This window comes from Equus asinus, chromosome 17 (genome assembly GCF_041296235.1).
Source record: "Equus asinus isolate D_3611 breed Donkey chromosome 17, EquAss-T2T_v2, whole genome shotgun sequence".
NCBI classification, from domain to species: domain Eukaryota; kingdom Metazoa; phylum Chordata; class Mammalia; order Perissodactyla; family Equidae; genus Equus; species Equus asinus.
The window spans coordinates 28,833,908-28,852,837 of record NC_091806.1 but is presented as its reverse complement, the minus strand read 5'-3'; the positions used below and the strand labels follow the sequence as shown (position 1 = coordinate 28,852,837).

The window sequence follows — 18,930 nt, the reverse complement described above, 5'->3', positions numbered from 1 at the left end:
CATTAAAATGAAGAAATTCCCAACGAATGAAAGGGCAAATCATTTTATATAGTTTTTTTGTGAAAAAAGAAGGGCACACCAATATATATATTATGATAATTTTGTAAAACACGAAGATTAAGGAAAAGTAAAGCTTTCTTTATATCTATGTCACAATTTTCCATGATAAACACTTACTGCCTTTATTAGCAAGAAACAAACAAAAAATTTCATTTTCAATATCATCCAGATCCCAAGACATTAAATTAAAAAATCTTTACTGATTAATGTTTGAATTTGAATATGAAAGTAGGAAAAAGCAGGGATTAAAAACCTGTTCTACACCAGTGTGGAACAGCTTGGTCATCCATGTTTTTCTAATTCAATCTCCTACTATTTTTCCCCTTAAAAGTATTGTGCTTCCAAATATTTTGACTTTCTTCAGTGTTAAATAAAGTCATGCTTATGTTGTTTAGAGTGGGTGATGAGGGCAAGTCAATATCAATATCTACAATATTTTAATCTAGAAAATAAAATTTTCTTTCATTCAGAAGTTTCCTTCTCAAGAGAAATTTCCTCCAATTAAAGGATTTTTTCCTCTTCTTCTTCTCAAGCTTAAACATCACCTTCAGATAGTCAGCATACTATGACATTAGAAAATTGAAACAAATTAAAGTTGAGTTCCAATAAATTGCAACATGTCCCATACACTTGATATCACACTTTGTATTTAACCATCAGGAAATCTTGACTGTTCTACTTTCTAAATATTACATATTAAATCTTAACACAGCTTGTCAGAATTTCCTCTGCTACCAGTCAGGTCTAAGATGAAATTATCTTTTGCCCAAACTATAACAATGATCTTTCTCCTTCCACACTTGACGTCCTCTATCCTCCCATGAAAGCCAGCGATCTTTATAAAGATAAACTACATCACGTTACGGACTTGGTATAATAGTCCAAGCCTTTCCATACCACTTGAGCTAGAATATAAACTTCTTAAGAAACATCATAGAGTCTACAAGTACTTATGTAATGCCTTCCTATACACCTCTCTAAATTTTTTGACCCCTTTCTCCTCAGTCCTCCTGCCCTTGCCACATTGAATTTCTAACTGTTTCTTGAATATGCCAAGCATATTCTTACCTCAGGGCCTTTGTACATACTGTTCCCTCTGTTTACAATGTTCTCCCATCAGACCTCTGGGTGACTCATTTCATCACTTCATTTAGATCTCTATTCTAATAACACCTCCTCTGAAAGGGATTGCCTGGCCACTTGTCTAAGTTAACCCATTTCAAATAGCTCTTTAATCATGAACCATGGTCTATTTTTCCTCATACCATTTATCACTTCAGAAATGATTATTTGTTTATATGACTCTATTTATGTTAAAGTTACACCCCTAGTCCTGAAATGGCCAGCCAGTGGCTCTTGTCATTAGAGCCCATTGAGAGCTAGAATGAGGAAGAAAGTCCCTGGTCATCTTCTTCCTCAACACACAGCTCCACCAAAGTTTTCCTTGGAAGGCTACAGCCACTCTAGCACCTTCATTGTGAATCTGGAAGAGATTGAAAAAGAAACTGAGCTCTATTTTCTTCCTCTCAACTCTGACATCCTGTTGGTTTCTTCCATTGGCCAAATTCACCTGGAAACTAGTTACCAAAGGAGCTCCATTGGTGTGCTCCCTAAGGGTAAAACTCCAGGTAGACAGAGCAAGTGGAGAAGAAAAGGCAATAGCTTTGGGTGGGCTAGGGTGACAAAGGGAGAATCACCAGCACATCTATATTATCTACATATCCACAATGTTCCCTAGCTACGTGTTATTCCTACTGAAAAATAAAGCACAAGGCTCAGATTAATAAACAGCTAGTCCAAGTTTAACAAAATTTAATTCATCTCCCAATGGTATTCCAAAAACAGAAACTTTCTCCCTAAACCATGTATTATTCTATCTTACATGTCATAAATAAGAGAACTTAATATTTCCCCATGTCAAAAAGTATTAAGACATTAAGGCATAAATTAAAATAAATAATGAATCCCACTGGTTCATAATTCTCAGGAGATTTGATTCCCTGATGATATTGGGGAGTGGGTAAAAATCATGTTCTCAATATGATTATGATTTACAAAAGAGTAAAAGAGAAAGTGGTTGTTCATATTTTGAATGATTTTCTGCTGGAAATAATTAAACCCTAGGGATTCGGTCCCTTTATAACAATTCCATTATAAACTCTTCACTTCTTCATATGCATGCTATCATTGGGAAATCACCCTTCATTCACAGGTGAGATTAGGTATTGTCGAAATATCTCAAATAAGTATTTTAATCAAAAAATAAAATTATGGGCTGAAACATATTCTGATGGAGTAGTAAATGTCTTGAATTAAATTTTACTAGTCTTTCAGAGTATAAGCATTTGTAAATGGAGAATGGAGATGAATCTTGCCCAAGCCCCACAGCTAGGAATCAGAGGATATGGGTTATCCAGGCAGAAACTCTGACTGCAGACCCGAGTAACTGTAACAATTTGCTGACTCTCAAGAGCTAACCGTGCTTGCTCTCTCTTGTTTCATGAAGAAGAATAAGGGGATAGTATTAAATAATCTCTCCGATTCCTTCCGAGTTGACAATGTTACTCTTTATAATTATAGGCATTGTATCATATAATGGTCTAGAGCCCCTTCATGGAGAATGGGCCACTTTCAGATTTATAACCTGTATTAATTATTCAAAGTTAATCCAAAATGCATTTCATGAGGAAACCTGGGTAGTGGCAGCAAGCATCTACATGAGAGAGCCTCCATGTGAGGGTGGATGTCATGAGTGTAAAGCCTCAAGTGTCCCCTGAGCCACTTCTGTCCACTTGCAAATACTTCTCTCTGAAGTCACCTTGCTCAACTCATGTAGGATGTTGTGTTCTGTTTCTTTAAAGGAAGGTTATTACCATAAAGCACTTAGTTAAACTATTTGGAATGTTCATTGCTCGCATTGCTCATTTCCACACAGTAAAGATTTGAATGGAGCTAATAATTATTTTGGCTCCTAATTAATGTTTAAAATATAGAGACTTAATAATGTACCATCACAGCACCAAAGTGAGTTTTTCTAGTATGAAAATTACTATGATCTTTGAACTTAAAGAAGAAAAACCACAAAATTCTTATGATATATTGATTTAGGAGACTTGCCTTACATTTTATTACCCTGGTCAATAAGCCCAAAGTCTTCATGTGCAGAATGGAATAATGCAATGGGAAAGAATGCTGGAGTGGTACATTCACAAAGTGCCTTACAAAGTAACCTGTGTCCATCTTTGCTGTTTCAGCTATCAAAAAGAGTCAGAATAATATCGGCATACCTGGAAGCATGTTATTGAAAGAAAATGTAGATTTTTCCATGATGGTCTTCATGGTCACTTTTATCTTGCACAAATTTTGGGAGATGCACTTTATGATATCTTGCATGCCGTCTCAATGTATAGGTAACATGATTATTATTTCAAAATGACCATGTAACTGTTTTAAAATACTTAAATTGATTCATGCAATAGAGTTTTTCTCTTGCTTTTTGCAAGAGTTAAAATAAGGTAAAGTTACAAGAAAATTGTTATGATGTAAGGATATTTTTGTCGATCTTTTCTTCATGATTTAGCCCCCGACCAGTGAGACTTTTAATACGTTATTTTACCACTCCCCAAAGAATATTTATGCCACCAATATATGTGCATGTGTATAGCAACACACACACATATTATTTACGTACGTTATATACATCTGTTTTTAAACAAAAACACTTACTTTTGTGCTCCGTGAACCAATTTTTGATCTCAATGATTGGCAATAATATACAAAACAAAGGAGAAGCTTTGAGCTGAGTCTTAAAATTTAAGTAAAATTTGGGGAAATCATGGCCTCCTGAAGTGGACTGGAGTGGGGAAAATGGACAGACTTTCAGGGAGAGGGAACAGCTTGGAAATAACATTGAGTTTAAATGGACAGTTAGATCCTGGTTTTACAAGAATATATGCCATATATCATTTCCACATCTCTAAGTCCATTCAGCTCTGAAAAACAGATAAGTGTCGATGACTGATGCTTTGGATACTACATCAACAGGTATATTGAAAAACAAAGGATTACAAATTCAAAGAAACAATGTTTAAGGAAATTGTAATTGAACAAAAACAACAAATACTTGCAGTAACAGAATGATTTTTCAAACAAGAAAAGATTTGCAGAAATTCATTTAAATATGACAGCTTTTATATAAAAGACCTCTATATTGATTTAGACATGTAATACATCAATCACATGCTTACTTATGTAACATGTATTTACAAGTTTAAGCGAAGGGGAAGAGGAATCGGATGACATGTTGAGGGTAATGCAGAAACGACAAAAGACAAATACATTTTTTATTTTCTTTACTTTAGACCTCATTTGAAGCCAGCAAACACAATGTCAAAGAAAAACTATTCAGCAGTGACTGAGTTTATTCTCCTGGGACTGACTGATCGAGCAGAGTTGCAGCCTGTCCTTTTTGTGATTTTTCTAGTCATCTACCTTATCACAGTAATTGGCAACGTGAGCATGATTTTGTTAATCAGAAGTGACCCAAAACTTCACACTCCAATGTACTTCTTCCTTGGTCACCTCTCCTTTCTAGATCTCTGTTACGTGAGCAATGTCACTCCTCAGATGCTGGTTAATTTCTTATCCAAGAGAAAAACCATTTCTTTCATTGGTTGCTGTATGCAATTCCACTTTTTTATTGCCCTGGTGATCACAGAATATTATATGCTCACAGTGATGGCTTATGACCGCTACATGGCCATCTGCAAACCCTTGTTGTATGGTAGCAAAATGTCCAGATCTGTTTGCCACTCTCTCGTTGCTACTCCTTATATTTATGGCTTTGCAAATGGTCTGGCACAGACCATCCTGATGCTTCGTCTCTCCTTCTGTGGACCCAATGAAATCAACCACTTTTACTGTGCGGACCCTCCTCTCTTAGTTCTTGCCTGTTCAGATACTTATGTCAAAGAAACTGCAATGTTTGTGGTAGCTGGTTTCAACCTGACTTGTTCTCTCACCATCATCCTCATCTCTTACATTTTCATTTTCACGGCCATTCTTCGTATCCACTCTGCTGAGGGGAGGCACAAGGCTTTCTCCACCTGTGGGTCCCATCTGACAGCTGTCACCATCTTTTATGGGACACTGTTCTGCATGCATCTGAGGCCCCCTTCTAAGGCCTCTGTAGGACAAGGGAAAATTGTAGCTATTTTTTATATCTTTGTGAGTCCTTTGCTAAACCCTTTGATCTATAGTCTTCGGAACAAAGATGTTAAAAGAGCAATGAGGAAAGTGATCCGAAAGAAATTCTTTACTAAATAAGATAGACGTTTTGGTCACAGATATATAACATATCCATATTATCTGACCAGTTAATGAGCATTTTAAATTAACCCATCACTTTTTGTCATTAAGTAATTTTTATCTTTTGTAATTCTCATGTGGGACTTAGAAGCATGTGTCAAATTATTTGCTAGAGTTTACAGTGTTATCTCAGAGAATCAAAAAGAAAATACCACATAGAAATTCAGAGACAAGACTAAAAGGCATTGTTATTGCTCTATAAAATCAATAAAGAACAGAGGAAATTACCTACATTACTCACAGAGGTACAAAGTTCTAAAAGATAGAATTATCAAATGATTCTATGCCAATGATAACTTGTTAGATTTTTATAGTGCTTAATAAATTCCAAACTATTTTCCAGAAACTCATCAACTATAGCAGATGAGTTTTTATTTCTTTTCTCCTATACAAATTATACAAATTATATAGCAATGAAGATCTTTGGGCATCTCAGATTATTGCTCTAAGCTGGAAATACCAAATTTCCTTCAGAAGGGTTTTCTTCTTTTTCTTTTTTTTTTTTTTTTACTAATATTCATTCCCATTGTAAAACTGATTTTGTGATTTCACTTGATTTTTTATTATGAACCATTTCCAACACACAGCCAAAAATGGAAAACAATATAAAGACTAGTTATGGAAGCTTAACTAACCATTGTTAAGTTTTCACACAATGCCACTTCTGTTCCAGATATTTCAGATACTCACATATTCTCAAATTGAATCCTCCTTGTCTCTCTTTCTCTCCTAATTTCCTGCAGCAAACTCTGATATGAATTAATGTTTCTTATCACTCCATAGAGTTTTAACTTTTCTGGGTCTTTATGCATTAACAGAATTGCATATTATTTTTATATAATATTACATTGATTTAGTTATAAATGAAGATTTAAAACTATATAAATGAAATCACTTTTGCATCCTTCTGCAATTCACTTTTCAATAAATATTGTTAGATTTATCCATTCTGGTTCATTTAGCAGCACTTTTGATTGATAATTCTATGGCAATGTATAAACAAACCACAATATTTACATTCATTCTTCTACAGATCAACAATTACATTTTTCCAGTTCCTGATAATATGAAAATCCAGCAATACATTTTCTTGTGGAATTTGGGATGTGTAGCAGTTCAGAAGTTCCTCTCATGGATAGACCTAAGATGGTAACGTCTGGGTCATAAAATATGAACATCTTTAATTTGTAGATGTCGCCAAATTGCTCTAGCAACTTACACACTTGTCAACACAGTATGAGAGTGCCTTTTACTATACATTTTTGTCAACACAATACGTTGTCAGACCTTCAAAATGTTTTCCAATCTGATGGGTGCAAAAAGGTTTCTCACTCCTTGTTTAAGTTTTAGAATCATCACTACAAGTGAAGTGTTTTTAAATGCTTTGATGCTAATTGAAGATTTCTCTTTTGTTCAGTTGTATGTCCATATTCTTTGCCTACTTTTCAGCAAGTTATTTTCTTTATTTCCTGCATTTGTAATAGCTTCTTGTGTATCTGAACGAAGTAATAATTTTTTAATGATATATGAAACGCAAATATCTTCAACCTGTTTGTAGCTTGTATTTCATTTCTGTGCATGATATATTTGGTGAAGCAGAAGTTTTTCACTTTAACATAGTTCAAATTTATTAATCTCTTTATGGTTGTGCTTTGTATGTCTTGTCTAAATAATTCTTTCCTGTTATTAGGATATTCACTTATCTTCTCTTTCAATGTTTTACAGTTTTGGTTTTGCACATGTAAATCTTTATTTTGCCTGGTGTATTAAATGTTGCAAAACAGACTCTAATCCTATTTTTTAATGAAAAAAATCTCCATTTTTCTAATACTCCATACATTTCTGAAAACTAAAGTTTTAGTGTAAACTCTGTCTTATATCAAGATTTCATATGTATCAATCTGTTTCTAGATTCTTTATTCTAGGACCAATCTGTCAATCCTTCATCAATACAAACTATTTTTACAAAAATTGCCTTTACTGCCCCTTATCTGAAAAATTGAAACATTATTTTCTTAAAGGACCTCTGACAGAATATACCATTAAAATGTATTCATTGTTGTCAGTGCTGTCAAGTCAATTCTGACTCCTAGTCTCCCTGGGTACGGCAGAGTAGAACTTAGCCTGGTCTTTTTGCACCATCCTCTCTCCTTCCAACACTATATCACAAACAGCTCCACTGCTATTCACAGGGTTTTCAAGCTGATTTTTTCAGAAGTCAGTGGCCATGTCCTTCTTCCTAGTCTGTCTTAGACTAAGACAGACTAAGAAGAAGGACATGGCGGAAGCTCTGCTGAAACCTGTCCACCATGGGTGACCCTGCTGGTATTTGAAATACTAGTGGCGTAGCTTTCAGCATCAAAGCAACGTACAGCTACCACAGTCTGACAACAGACATGTGGGTGGTGTTGTTCCCTGACAAAGAGAGGAGACTGGAGGTTGGAATATCAAATCTTAACCACTAGACCACCAGAGCTGGCATTAAAATGTATACAAATACCTATAGCCTCTTCAGAGTCCATGTCCATCATTTCCTCAGAAGGGGCATGAAACCAACTTCATTGATCCAGTAGTGGTGGTTAAGAGAATGAGAAAGAAAAAAAGGTAATTTATAGACTATATTTAGTCTTGTATCTACCCTCTTATTTTGGTATTTAACATCACAAATATTCTTTAGTTATGGCTTATCATATTTTCAAGGTGTCATCAGTTCTGCATGCCTTAATCATTATATCTTTCCTACTCACCTGGGCCAATACCCACAGTGGAAGCTGCCATGACCTAATTTAAGAGTTCACAAGGAAAAGAGCCAAGGCAGTCATTTTATTTTACTCTTTAGCCATTAAAGGCAGTACATTTCTTGTTGGGTAATTTACACACCCATCCATGTCATGGCACCCGACTTCTTACCGTTGTTTTTTCTTCTTGGAACATGCAAATTATGGAAGACAATGGTGGCAGAAAATTCTCAAGAATTGAGAGCAGAGCAGAGCAGGTCCTATTAGGTCAATCTGGTTGATTTTTTTTTTCAGATCTTCAGTATTCCTACAAATGTTTGATTGTTTCATATAAAAACTCAGAGAGATGTTTGTGGATTTGTCTATTTCTTTTTGTAAATTTTTCCTTTAAATGTTGAGGCTGTATTATTAGAGCATGTCAAGTAATGAATTAGTATTATTCCTTTTATCATTTTATAATTTCTATCCCATCTTTGATGATGAAAATCTGAAAGTCTATTTCTCCCTGATATTCATATATGTTTAGCACTATTTTTCAACCTTTTTGTTTAGTTGATGCCTACTATGTGTATTTCTGTCCTTTGACTTTCAGGCCTTGAGTCCTTCTAATTACTGACTTTCTTATTTTATTGTGAATATTGAGACTTATTAATATTTTCTAACAGCTTATTTTGTGCTTTTAAAAAATTTTCCCTGTGCTTTTCCCCCATTTTCTTACCATGGATTAAGTTGTGTTTTCTAAGTTCCTCTTTTTTTCTACTTCTTGTTTGATTAATATACATTCTATTTTCTGTTTTTAGTAAATTCCATTAAATTTTGATACATATACTTAACTAAGTCTTTATTACTCAGTAAGTGTATTTTTTTTGAATAATAAAAGGAACATAGAATATTTTAATTCCAGTTACCTTTGGCTTCTATCTTACATGCTATTGTGTGGAAGTATAAAATAAATCATTGATAATAAATTCTTGTTTTATAATAGACTGTTGAAATATAGTTTATATTTTATATATGATTACATTATAATTATATTACTTTTTTGTTTATTATCAACGTTCCTTTAAATTTAGCTGCTTTTTTCAATGACTTTCTCACTGTTCTGTTTGCATCCTACTCTTCTGGATTTAGTTTTCCTTTGTGTGATATATACCATTAATTAGCTTTTTTCCCTGAGAGTTTATGGGAGATAAATGCTCTCTGCTTTTATTTGTATGGAAATGTCTTGTTTTAATTTTAATTGTCAAAGAAGAATTCATTTGGGTATGAATCTAGATAGGCAGTTTTCCTTTCAGTGCTTGGAAAATATTTCATACTCTGGCTCCTGTTAGTTTTGTTGTACAGATGATGGTACTACTAGATTTTTTATTTCTCTGTAAGGAAAATATTTTCTTTTTTTTAAGTTTTGAAATTTTCAGTTTCAGTTTTTTCTTTGTGGGGATTAAGTTGTATTTACCCTTTTCCACTTTCACGGCCTCCTTGGCTGATCTTTGTAAGTCATACCCTCTTTGTGTATGTTCTCACAGTCTCACGTACCTTTAATTTAAAGGATATTTTATAATGATAATTTAAAATTATATGTGTGATTGATTCATGGTTGCATCGTTCCCCAAATGTCTGGTCCATGAGGACAAGGTCTGTGTCTGCTATTGCTCACGATTTTAAAGCCAGGATTTATCCCAAAACCTAGAATAGAGACGGTTCTCAGTAAATATCTATTGAGTTAACAAACTATCACTATGCCCTTTGCATTACGATTATTTGGGTGCAAACTCCACCTTCTATCACTTTCTAACATGATCTTCATGAGCTTATAGATAATTTAAAACCTGATTGTGAAACTTTAAGTGTGTGTCCTTCACCCTCCCACAGTAAAGCATAAACTTGTCAGGGACACAAACCATCTTTTGACTTTCTGTTATGATTTCTACATTAACAATACAGTGCCAAATAGAAGGTTTTCTCTGAACATTTTTTAACTTAATAGATGAATGAATGAATGAGTGAGTGAGTGAATGAATGTCACTATACCTGGAGAATGTTTAGTATTGTGTGAGCTTTCGTATTTCTTTGCTGAACTATCAACAATGTAATTTCAAGGATTGTCAATTGGCCTGTTTGAAGCCCATCTTTAAAACTTATTAGTTGTATACACCAGGGAAAGTTACCTAACCTCCCTTTGCTTCTTTCCCATCTGTAAAATGAAGATAAAAATAGTATGACCCATGCGTTTTCTGGGGATTAGCTGAGATAATGTTTATAAAGTGCTAAGCTAATTCTTGGCACATCTTAAGTATTTGATTCTTGTTACCCATAAAGATTACCCCACATTCTCTTTTCTTTCCTGTGGTTTCTTAAAGAAATTAGCCACTCATCCCATTTCATCTCCCTACAGAGTTTCATTTTTTAAAGATAAGGAAATGTGCTCCATAAAGCGCAATATCACCTGGGAGAGAATAACCAACATTTGTTGTATATTCAGAGTATTAGGCACACATTGCACACTCCATAAATTATTCAGCAAGTATTTGTTGATTGACTAATATCTCCCAGGGCCCGTGACAGTTGATCACAGTCTTTACCCATAAGGGTTTGTAGTCTAATGGTGGAAATAGAAATATTAGTAGGTAATTAAAACAGACTAGGTTAGACAATGATGGGGCAGAGTGACAAGAGAGCATGGAGGTTGGAGGTCGAACCCAGTTCTGTGGAGGTAGAGAAAGCATCTTGTGAGAAGACTTCATTTTGAACTGTTCCTAGTGCCAGGACCAACTTGAATCTGTTGAGAATAAGTAAGGCACTGACTGGAGGGAAGCTAAGGAAATATTTAAAAAATGATGAGGGAAGTAAGGACAAACTGTGACTTTAGATTGAGAAATGGCAGCTACCTACAATTGAAAAAAGTGTATAAGACAGGAATTCAAATCCTACCCAGCCACAGAACAGCTTCCTGACACTGGATGGGTTAGTCCATCCCTATTCTTTTATTGGGCCTCTATTTCTTTAGCTGAAAGGTCAGGATGGAGTGCCAACCTCTGAGGGTTACTTTGAGGAATCAATTAAATTACTTATGTGAAAGTTGTCCTTAGGTAGGAAGTGCTTACAAAGGTATTTGCCAACAGCCCTGTCTGTTTCCCACTCTTGTTCATGGCTGACCCTGCTTGAGACATCAATGTTCATCAGAGAGGACATTGCTAAGAACTCTGCATTTAAGGAGAGGAGACAGTTTCAGTAGAAAAGAAAAAGAAAACATAAAAATCAGACCCTCATGAAAATCTCAAGAAGAACATCTTTGTGTGCCTTCCACAGAGATTTTAGGACAAACAATAAATTTGAAATTTTGGAAAATATGACAGGCATATGATTAGCTTTCTGACCCTAGAGAGTTCCAATTAAACCCAAGAGTGGTGATTTGTGATGTAACACTCATCACTGCTACTCTCAAATCCTTCTGAGACTTTCTGTTAGAGTAGGTCCCTACCGCCAACACCCTGGTATAAATATGAGTACATTTTACAGCTTAGAGAGACATCAAGAAGCTTCCTTAATCAGAGGTTAGGAAAACAGGTGCTTATCAGAATCATAAGTAAGTCTTTGTGTTTTTACTTTCTTTATTTTTAGTCAAGAAGAGATTTTATTAAAGTCTCAAAGTGACATTTACAAATTATAAGGATTTTCCATCCTTAAAAATCATATTGTCTCTGACTTTGCAAATCAATGGTGCTCAGGAATCTAGAGTTTTATCTCTGAAAGAGAACATGCCCTTCTCTCAGTGGTTGTTGGCAGAGACTTAGTGAGGTCAGCTCTGAAAAGTCTTAACTCTATTTCTTGCAGCACACATAGCATCCCTACTTTACACAAAACATTTTTCTAAGCTTTGAATTAGCTATTTTATTCCTCAGGACAATTGCATTTCCCCTTCTACAGCTGGTAAAATTAAGGTAGGACAGGTTAAATAATTTGCCACTATGATTGAATTCATAATCGGTGGAGCCAGAATCAGAACAGGTTACTAAGTGGAATTAGATTCATAAAGTTCTGACTTTCTAGATACTAAAGTATTGACTCCTTGATATTCAGTATGTTAGAGCAGACCCTACATAATCTAATTTGATTTATTTATTTTGAAAAAGCTGCAACAAGGCTAGATGTTATCCAAGTTCACTCGTGAGTAAGTTGGCTATGGAGCTGAGTATAGGTTCCAGACCCATCCAGAACCTTTGCTTGATAGAATTTTTCCTTAAACACAGAGAAAAAGCTCAATGAATAGCTTAGTGCTCCCCTCTGCATGTGCATCTGATCATATGGACTTACCTGCTGATGAGTTAGGCATTAGTGTATACCTATAACTAGGGTTGATCTCACTTCAGGCTGCAAATGTCAAGTTCACACAAGACACTCTGCTGGGCTTTAGACTCATCTCTCACTGTGGAACTCCAGTTGTGCACACTTTCCTTCCTTGCAGATGCTCTCATGAATTGATATTGTTTTCTGATGCCTGCCTCTAAGCACCTTATAAATTTAATTTCAAGGCTCTCCTCCTCTTAATTATCTGTTGGAAAATTCCTAAGTTACCGTTGTAGGGAGAAGGAGGAGAGGGCAGTGAGGAGACAGAGGTAGTCCCATTTACTCTCCCTACTGCAAAGAGAAAGTCACCCTGAAAACAGATAAGAAGTAGTCAGCTTGTCTTTATCTGTAGTTCTCAATGGCATAGAGCTCTTTATGTCCCTAAGGACAACATGAAAACATATTTCAGTCGGGTTTTTTTTCTGCATCTCCTTATTTCCAATTAAATAAGGCACTTCTATTTCCCAAGATTTTAAGTCACCTGGAGGGTTGGTTCTTAAAAAGTGACGAGTTATTATGCTTATACTGCTCATTTCAAACATATCCCTTATCTTCACCTTCACATGCATAAATGGACAAAATCATATTTTCCTCTGTAGACCTCTAGGATAATTTTAGCATTAGTGCACCCTGTTTCTTCAAAATACTTTGAGGCAATCCTTTCTGTTTTCTCTAGCAAAGCTTGAACCACAACTAATTTTCTTGACAATAGGCTTATTGCAATTTCAGTCGATCTTCCTGTGCAATATGTTATAGACCTGTCACTCGTGCAAAAGAACTAAAAAGGAAAACATTCTGGTCACTGCACACAAATGTAAGGACATTTTCAGCAACAGGACAGAGCTTACCCCAAAACAAGAGATCGTATAGTTAGAGCCAGCTTATCTATGAGACCCTTAATATATTTTTTTTCAAGGGGGGATAAAATTTTGAGTATGTGCTTTTATCTTAGTTGAAGATCCATAGTTTCATTAGAGTTTTCAAGGGATTCATGTAAAAGATTAAAAAACAATGTTTAAGGACCATTCTTACAGTGAATTAAGGTTAAAGTTTTTCCATAGCTCTACTTGCTTTTTGTCTTAAACAAAGTCTTTTCTCATTCACTTGTAATTGAATGGCCAACAACAACAAAAAAACTAGCCTGTGGAGCTGGGTTACCATCTAGAGGATCTCACCAGGGCTAAATCCTTGCTTTGAGGCTTCTTTCTCTTTTCCTTCTTCCTCTTCTTCTTTCTCCCCTTCTCCTATATTCCTCCTCCTCCTCCTACTTCTTCTTCCCTGCTCCTCTCCCTCCACATCACCCTCCCCTGCTTCCTTCTTCTCCTTCTATTCTTTACTTTAGCAGGGGTTAAGACACTATGCTTCTCCTTTCATATCCCAACTGTCAGCTCTGATACCCTCTGTGTTCCAGGAAAAGCTGGCTTCATGGACATGCAACTTATGCAGTTGGCAGGGCTCTGTTTTCAGAACTCCCTCTAGGTTGGTTTAATGCTCTGGTGTCAGAGTCTTGAAATTCTTAACAATTTTTGAACAAGGATCACTTACATTTTTATTTGTCCTAGACTCTGCGTATTACATAGTTCTCCTAGTTGCAGGTTTCACAATTTGTGGCTTTTTACCATCCTTGAGCTACTCCACTGTGAGTTCTTTCTCCAGGAGGTAGAGGCTCTCTCTGCTTGTGAACTAATAAACTCACAAGCGTCTTGTTCAGAAGATGTTCACCTTTTTCTCTGGCCGGACTCAGACAGTCAGATTGGCTACGGTTTTCTTTCTCTGTAAACACAAAATTTTCATTCCTTTTTGACTCTGCTGTTACCAGTACCAATGTTCTACTTCAGTTGGGTTTTGATGGATCTCACACAGGTTACTGAGCTTTTGCATCACGACCATTTCAGAAAGCAGAGGTAGTTGTTAGTGACATGCAACAAATGAGTCCTTCTGCAAATGAAACCCTGAAGTCGAATTTCTTGCCCTGTTTTTGTAGATCTGAAATTGCCAAATCCTAAGATTTTTCATTCCATTTTTCTCAGTTGTGGTAAGCATTACCAATTCTCTCCGTGGGGTTTTCGAGGTGTAGAAGAACATGAAAATATGTCCTAAGTCACTTTGCTGCTGTCATATAAATAAATATCCTGGTTGCGGAGTACTTCCTGCTACACACTTCTTGAAAGGACTGCACCTAACCCCTGACTCCTCTTCTCCAGGGAAGGACACTGATATTCTTGGAAGGAAAGTCTTAGGTAGAGATGAAACAGACTTTCAATCAAGTGAAACATTCATATTTTAGGGAATATCTCAGTTGGATTTTCTGCACTTCTCTGCATGAACTCTTTACACACGTGTATCATTACCACTTCCACAGAAAGATCACATATGACATCTCTGCATCTGATCTTTATACTTCCTAGAGCATCCTTCTTAAAACAGGCTTATTGCTTGTTCTCATCCTCCTTCAATTTGTTGCTAAAAATTCACCTCTTCGTGAGTTCTTCCTTGATGTTACTATTTAAAATTTGAACACCCTTTCCTCCAAACTCCATCTTCTTTATTTTTCTCTATAATAGTGCCATTTGAAATACCATTTACCTGCTTACATTACTAGCTGAATCTGTCCACTACAATGTGAATGCCAGAAAGGCAGGGGGTTTGAAGGTTTTGTTCCTTTCTGCATCAGTAGTGCCTAATCACATGATACACTGAGCATCAGTAAACACTTGTTTATGAATATCTAGTTTTATGTCAGCCTGACTTGAGAGGGGGGCAGTACTAATATTGTTAATCCTACTTACAAATGGGAAAAAGTGGTGATTCACAGTTAGAGATCATTGTATGTCATCAATAGCTATTATTAGTGTGTATTCAACCATTATTCATTAAGAACTTACAGTTCTGGGCAAAGAAGATATAGGTGTCAAGAGTGTTTGTCACTGTCTTTCTAAAATTTATACTAAAGTAAGTTCTAGTGACACATTATTGAAATGAGACAAGAATTGTGGAGGTTTTAAAGAAAATGAAGTGTGAGAGAATGTGAAGTGTGAGAGAAAAAAATAAAAGCATCTCAAGACAAAGAAGAGGGGATTCAGCTCTAGCTCTGAAATGAAGGGGATGAAAAGCCATAGGGATTGGAATAGCTCTAATAGACACAAGTTGTGATTAATAACAAATACAGACTATGCAAAATTTATTTCTTTTCTTTATCAACACATTACATCATTGCCATAGATCGTCCTCAAAAACTGTGTAAGATTTTATTTGATTTAATATGCATTTGTTCATTTATTTGACATGTTTATGGGACTACTGTGACTGTGCCTTTTTAAAGTGTGATTCTGGGAACATCTGCATTGAAATTTTCTGGGTACTTGTTGAATATGAAGTTCCCAGAATCCCACATAAAACTTTCTGAAACAAACGATCTGTGAATTTTCTTGATTAACAAGCTTCCCAAGCAACTGCTTTGTACACTGAAGTTCCAAAGCACTAATTCTCCTAAGGATATTATGTCATGAAAAGCTCTGTGGAGACACAGATATGAGTAAAACATTGCAAGTAATTAATCTTTCATGCTTACGCTTTTTCTTTTCTTTTTTAAAATCAATATATAAATATATGCTTAGAAGTCACAAGATAATGATGAACTGGACTTTGTGCCTGACGCTGAAGAACTAACATATGAGTAGAAAGTAGATTCACTATGGTGATGTAATGTGCTTGTGAATAAATTAGAGGTTTATAGAGTGCACTAAAGCAAAAAGCAGAAAGGGATTAATTCAACCTCATGAATGATGGGAGTGAAGTGAGATGTTTCACAAAGAACTGGCCTTTAAACTAGGCATTACAGACTGAGTAGAGTTGAGAGGCAAAAGAGAATATGTGCCATAGTTGTATATATGGATATGGTAATAGGTATAAGTATGGTTATGTATAGGTACAGCTAGAGGTAAAACTGTAGGCATAGAGACAGATGTATAAACACAATTCAATGTAATGGCTTAGTAAAGGTACAAAGTTGGGGTTATGATAGTTTTCATCTGAATGACGAGGGAGAAAAATCATTTCAATAGTCAGTAATGTTATTTGTACCTTCATGTCTGCTTTATTTTCATTTATTTCAAGTGCAGGCACAGGCTCTCAGAAAATGTCCATCAAAAATGACAGTACATGGGGCTGGCCCCGTGGCCGAGTGGTTAAGTTTGCGCGCTCCGCTGCAGGCGGCCCAGTGTTTCGTTGGTTCGAATCCTGGGCGCGGACATGGCACTGCTCGTCAAGCCACGCTGAGGCAGCATCCCACATACCACAACTAGAAGGACCCACAACGAAGAATATACAACTGTGTACCGGGGGGCTTTGGGGAGAAAAAGGAAAAAATAAAATCTTTAAAAAAAAAAAAATGACAGTACAGTAACAGAATTCATTCTCCTGGGGCTCACGGATAGTCCGGAACTCCAGGCTCCCTTCTTTGTGCTGTTTCTGGTTGTGTACCTTGTCACCCTCTTAGGCAACCTGAGGACGATGGTGTTAATCAGACAGGACTCTCCTCTTTACACGCCCATGTACTTCTTCCTCGCTAATTTAGCCTTTGTAGACTTGTGCTACATCTCAAATGCAACACCACAGATGTTGACTAATTTCTTATCAGAGAAGAAGACCATCACCTTTGCTGGCTGCTTTATACAGTGTTATATTTTCATCGCACTTCTCCTCACTGAGTTTTACATGCTGTCAGCAATGGTCTATGACCGCTACGTGGCCATATGCAACCCTCTGTGCTATAGTGTGAAAATGTCCCGGCGTGTCTGCATCTGCTGGGCCACATTTCCTTATGTCTATGGCTTCTCAGATGGGCTGTTCCAGGCCATCCTGACCTTCCGCTTGACCTTCTGCAGATCCAATGTCATCAACCACTTCTATTGTGCTGACCTGCCACTCATCAAGCTTTCTTGCTCTGATACTTATTTCAAAGAGCATGCCATGCTCATATCAGCTGGCTTCAACCTCTCCAACTCCCTCACCATCATCCTGGTATCTTATGCCTTCATTTTTGCTGCTGTCCTCCGAATCAAATCAGCAGATGGAAGGCACAAGGCATTCTCTACCTGTCGTTCCCACATATTGGCTGTTACACTATTTTATGGAACACTCTTCTGCATGTATGTAAGATCACCAACATATAAGACTATTGAGGAATCCAAAATAATAGCTGTCTTCTACACTTTTGTAAGCCCAGTGCTTAAGCCGTTCATCTACAGTCTGTGGAACAGAGATGTAAAGCAGGCCTTGAAGAATGTCCTCAGATGAAATATGGTCGATAAGATGGCACCGCCTCCAATTTCCAAAAAATCCTAATTGTAAATCTTTAGCTCAGATGTCTTTGCATTTTCATGATGAGTTTCGGTGTTCTCTCTGGATATGTCTCAAATATCTCAGCTGAAAATCTTGAGTCTGGGAAGAAATGAACTGAATTTATTAGTCTAGGCCCTTGTTACTCAATGTGTGATCCATGGACTGGCAGGAAAAGTGTTACCTTGGAGGTTGTTAGAAATGTAGAACCACGTTCTGCACTTCACATCTACTATATTCAAGTCTCTGTTTTAACCAAATTCTAGGTGATTTGTGAACACATTAGATTTTGAGGAGCACTGCTCTAAGTGAAAATTCCCAACGCATATGCCCTGGAACCCCAGTGTGCTCTTGTTTATAATGGTAAACAGAATAAACATGCTCTCACCTCAGTTCCTTGAATTTATTCCATTCTTCTTACTATCTATCTTTAGGGGATAGAACTTTTTAAGAAATGCCCTTCTGTACTTCTCTTTTGACTTACTAAGTAAAGCTAGAAACTATGGGTCATGAGAGTGGTTTCCTGTTTCTTGTGAATGTCCACGTATACTGGTCAATATGAGAACAGGAAGAGAGAGGAATAGAATGATCTTTCTTTTCCTAGACTTAGTTTGTGGGTCCAGTTTGTGGCCTCTGAGCTATGGGGATCTACTTCTTACCTATGACTTGCAAGCCTCGATCCACAAACTCAGGTCTAGGAAAAGAATGAATGCTTTCTGTTCTCCAAAATTTAGAATTTACTTGGAATTATCTTTTATCTTGTCTTCTCATTTTATTTATTTATTTATTTATTTATTTATTTATTTATTTGAGGAAGATTAGCCCTGAGCTAACATCTCCTGCCAATCCTCCTCTTTTTGCTGAGGAAGACTGGCCCTGAGCTAACATGTGTGCCCATCTTCCTCTACCTTATATGTGGGATGCCTACCACAGCATGGCTTACCAAGCGGTGCCATGTCAGCACCCAGGATCCAAACTGGTGAACCCTGGGCTGTCGAAGTAGAATGAGCAATCTTAACCACTGCACCATGGGGCCGGCCCCTTGTCTTCTCATTTTCAAATGAATATTTGGATTAAT

At 36.4% G+C, this 18,930-nt stretch overlaps 2 protein-coding genes across 2 annotated transcripts; both read left to right on the top strand.

Annotated features, from left to right (window-relative positions):
- The first annotated feature begins 4,446 nt into the window (after positions 1 to 4,446).
- LOC139040614 (olfactory receptor 5M5-like) lies at positions 4,447 to 5,385 on the top strand. Its single transcript, XM_070487362.1, has one exon. It carries the CDS (start codon positions 4,447 to 4,449, stop codon positions 5,383 to 5,385), a length of 939 nt encoding a protein of 312 aa, XP_070343463.1.
- Positions 5,386 to 7,705: 2,320 nt separating this feature from the next.
- LOC139040613 (olfactory receptor 5M11-like) lies at positions 7,706 to 17,810 on the top strand. Its single transcript, XM_070487361.1, has 2 exons — positions 7,706 to 7,740; positions 16,910 to 17,810. The coding sequence occupies exons 1-2, from the start codon at positions 7,706 to 7,708 to the stop codon at positions 17,808 to 17,810; spliced, it is 936 nt and encodes a 311-aa protein (XP_070343462.1).
- The last annotated feature ends 1,120 nt before the right edge of the window (positions 17,811 to 18,930 follow it).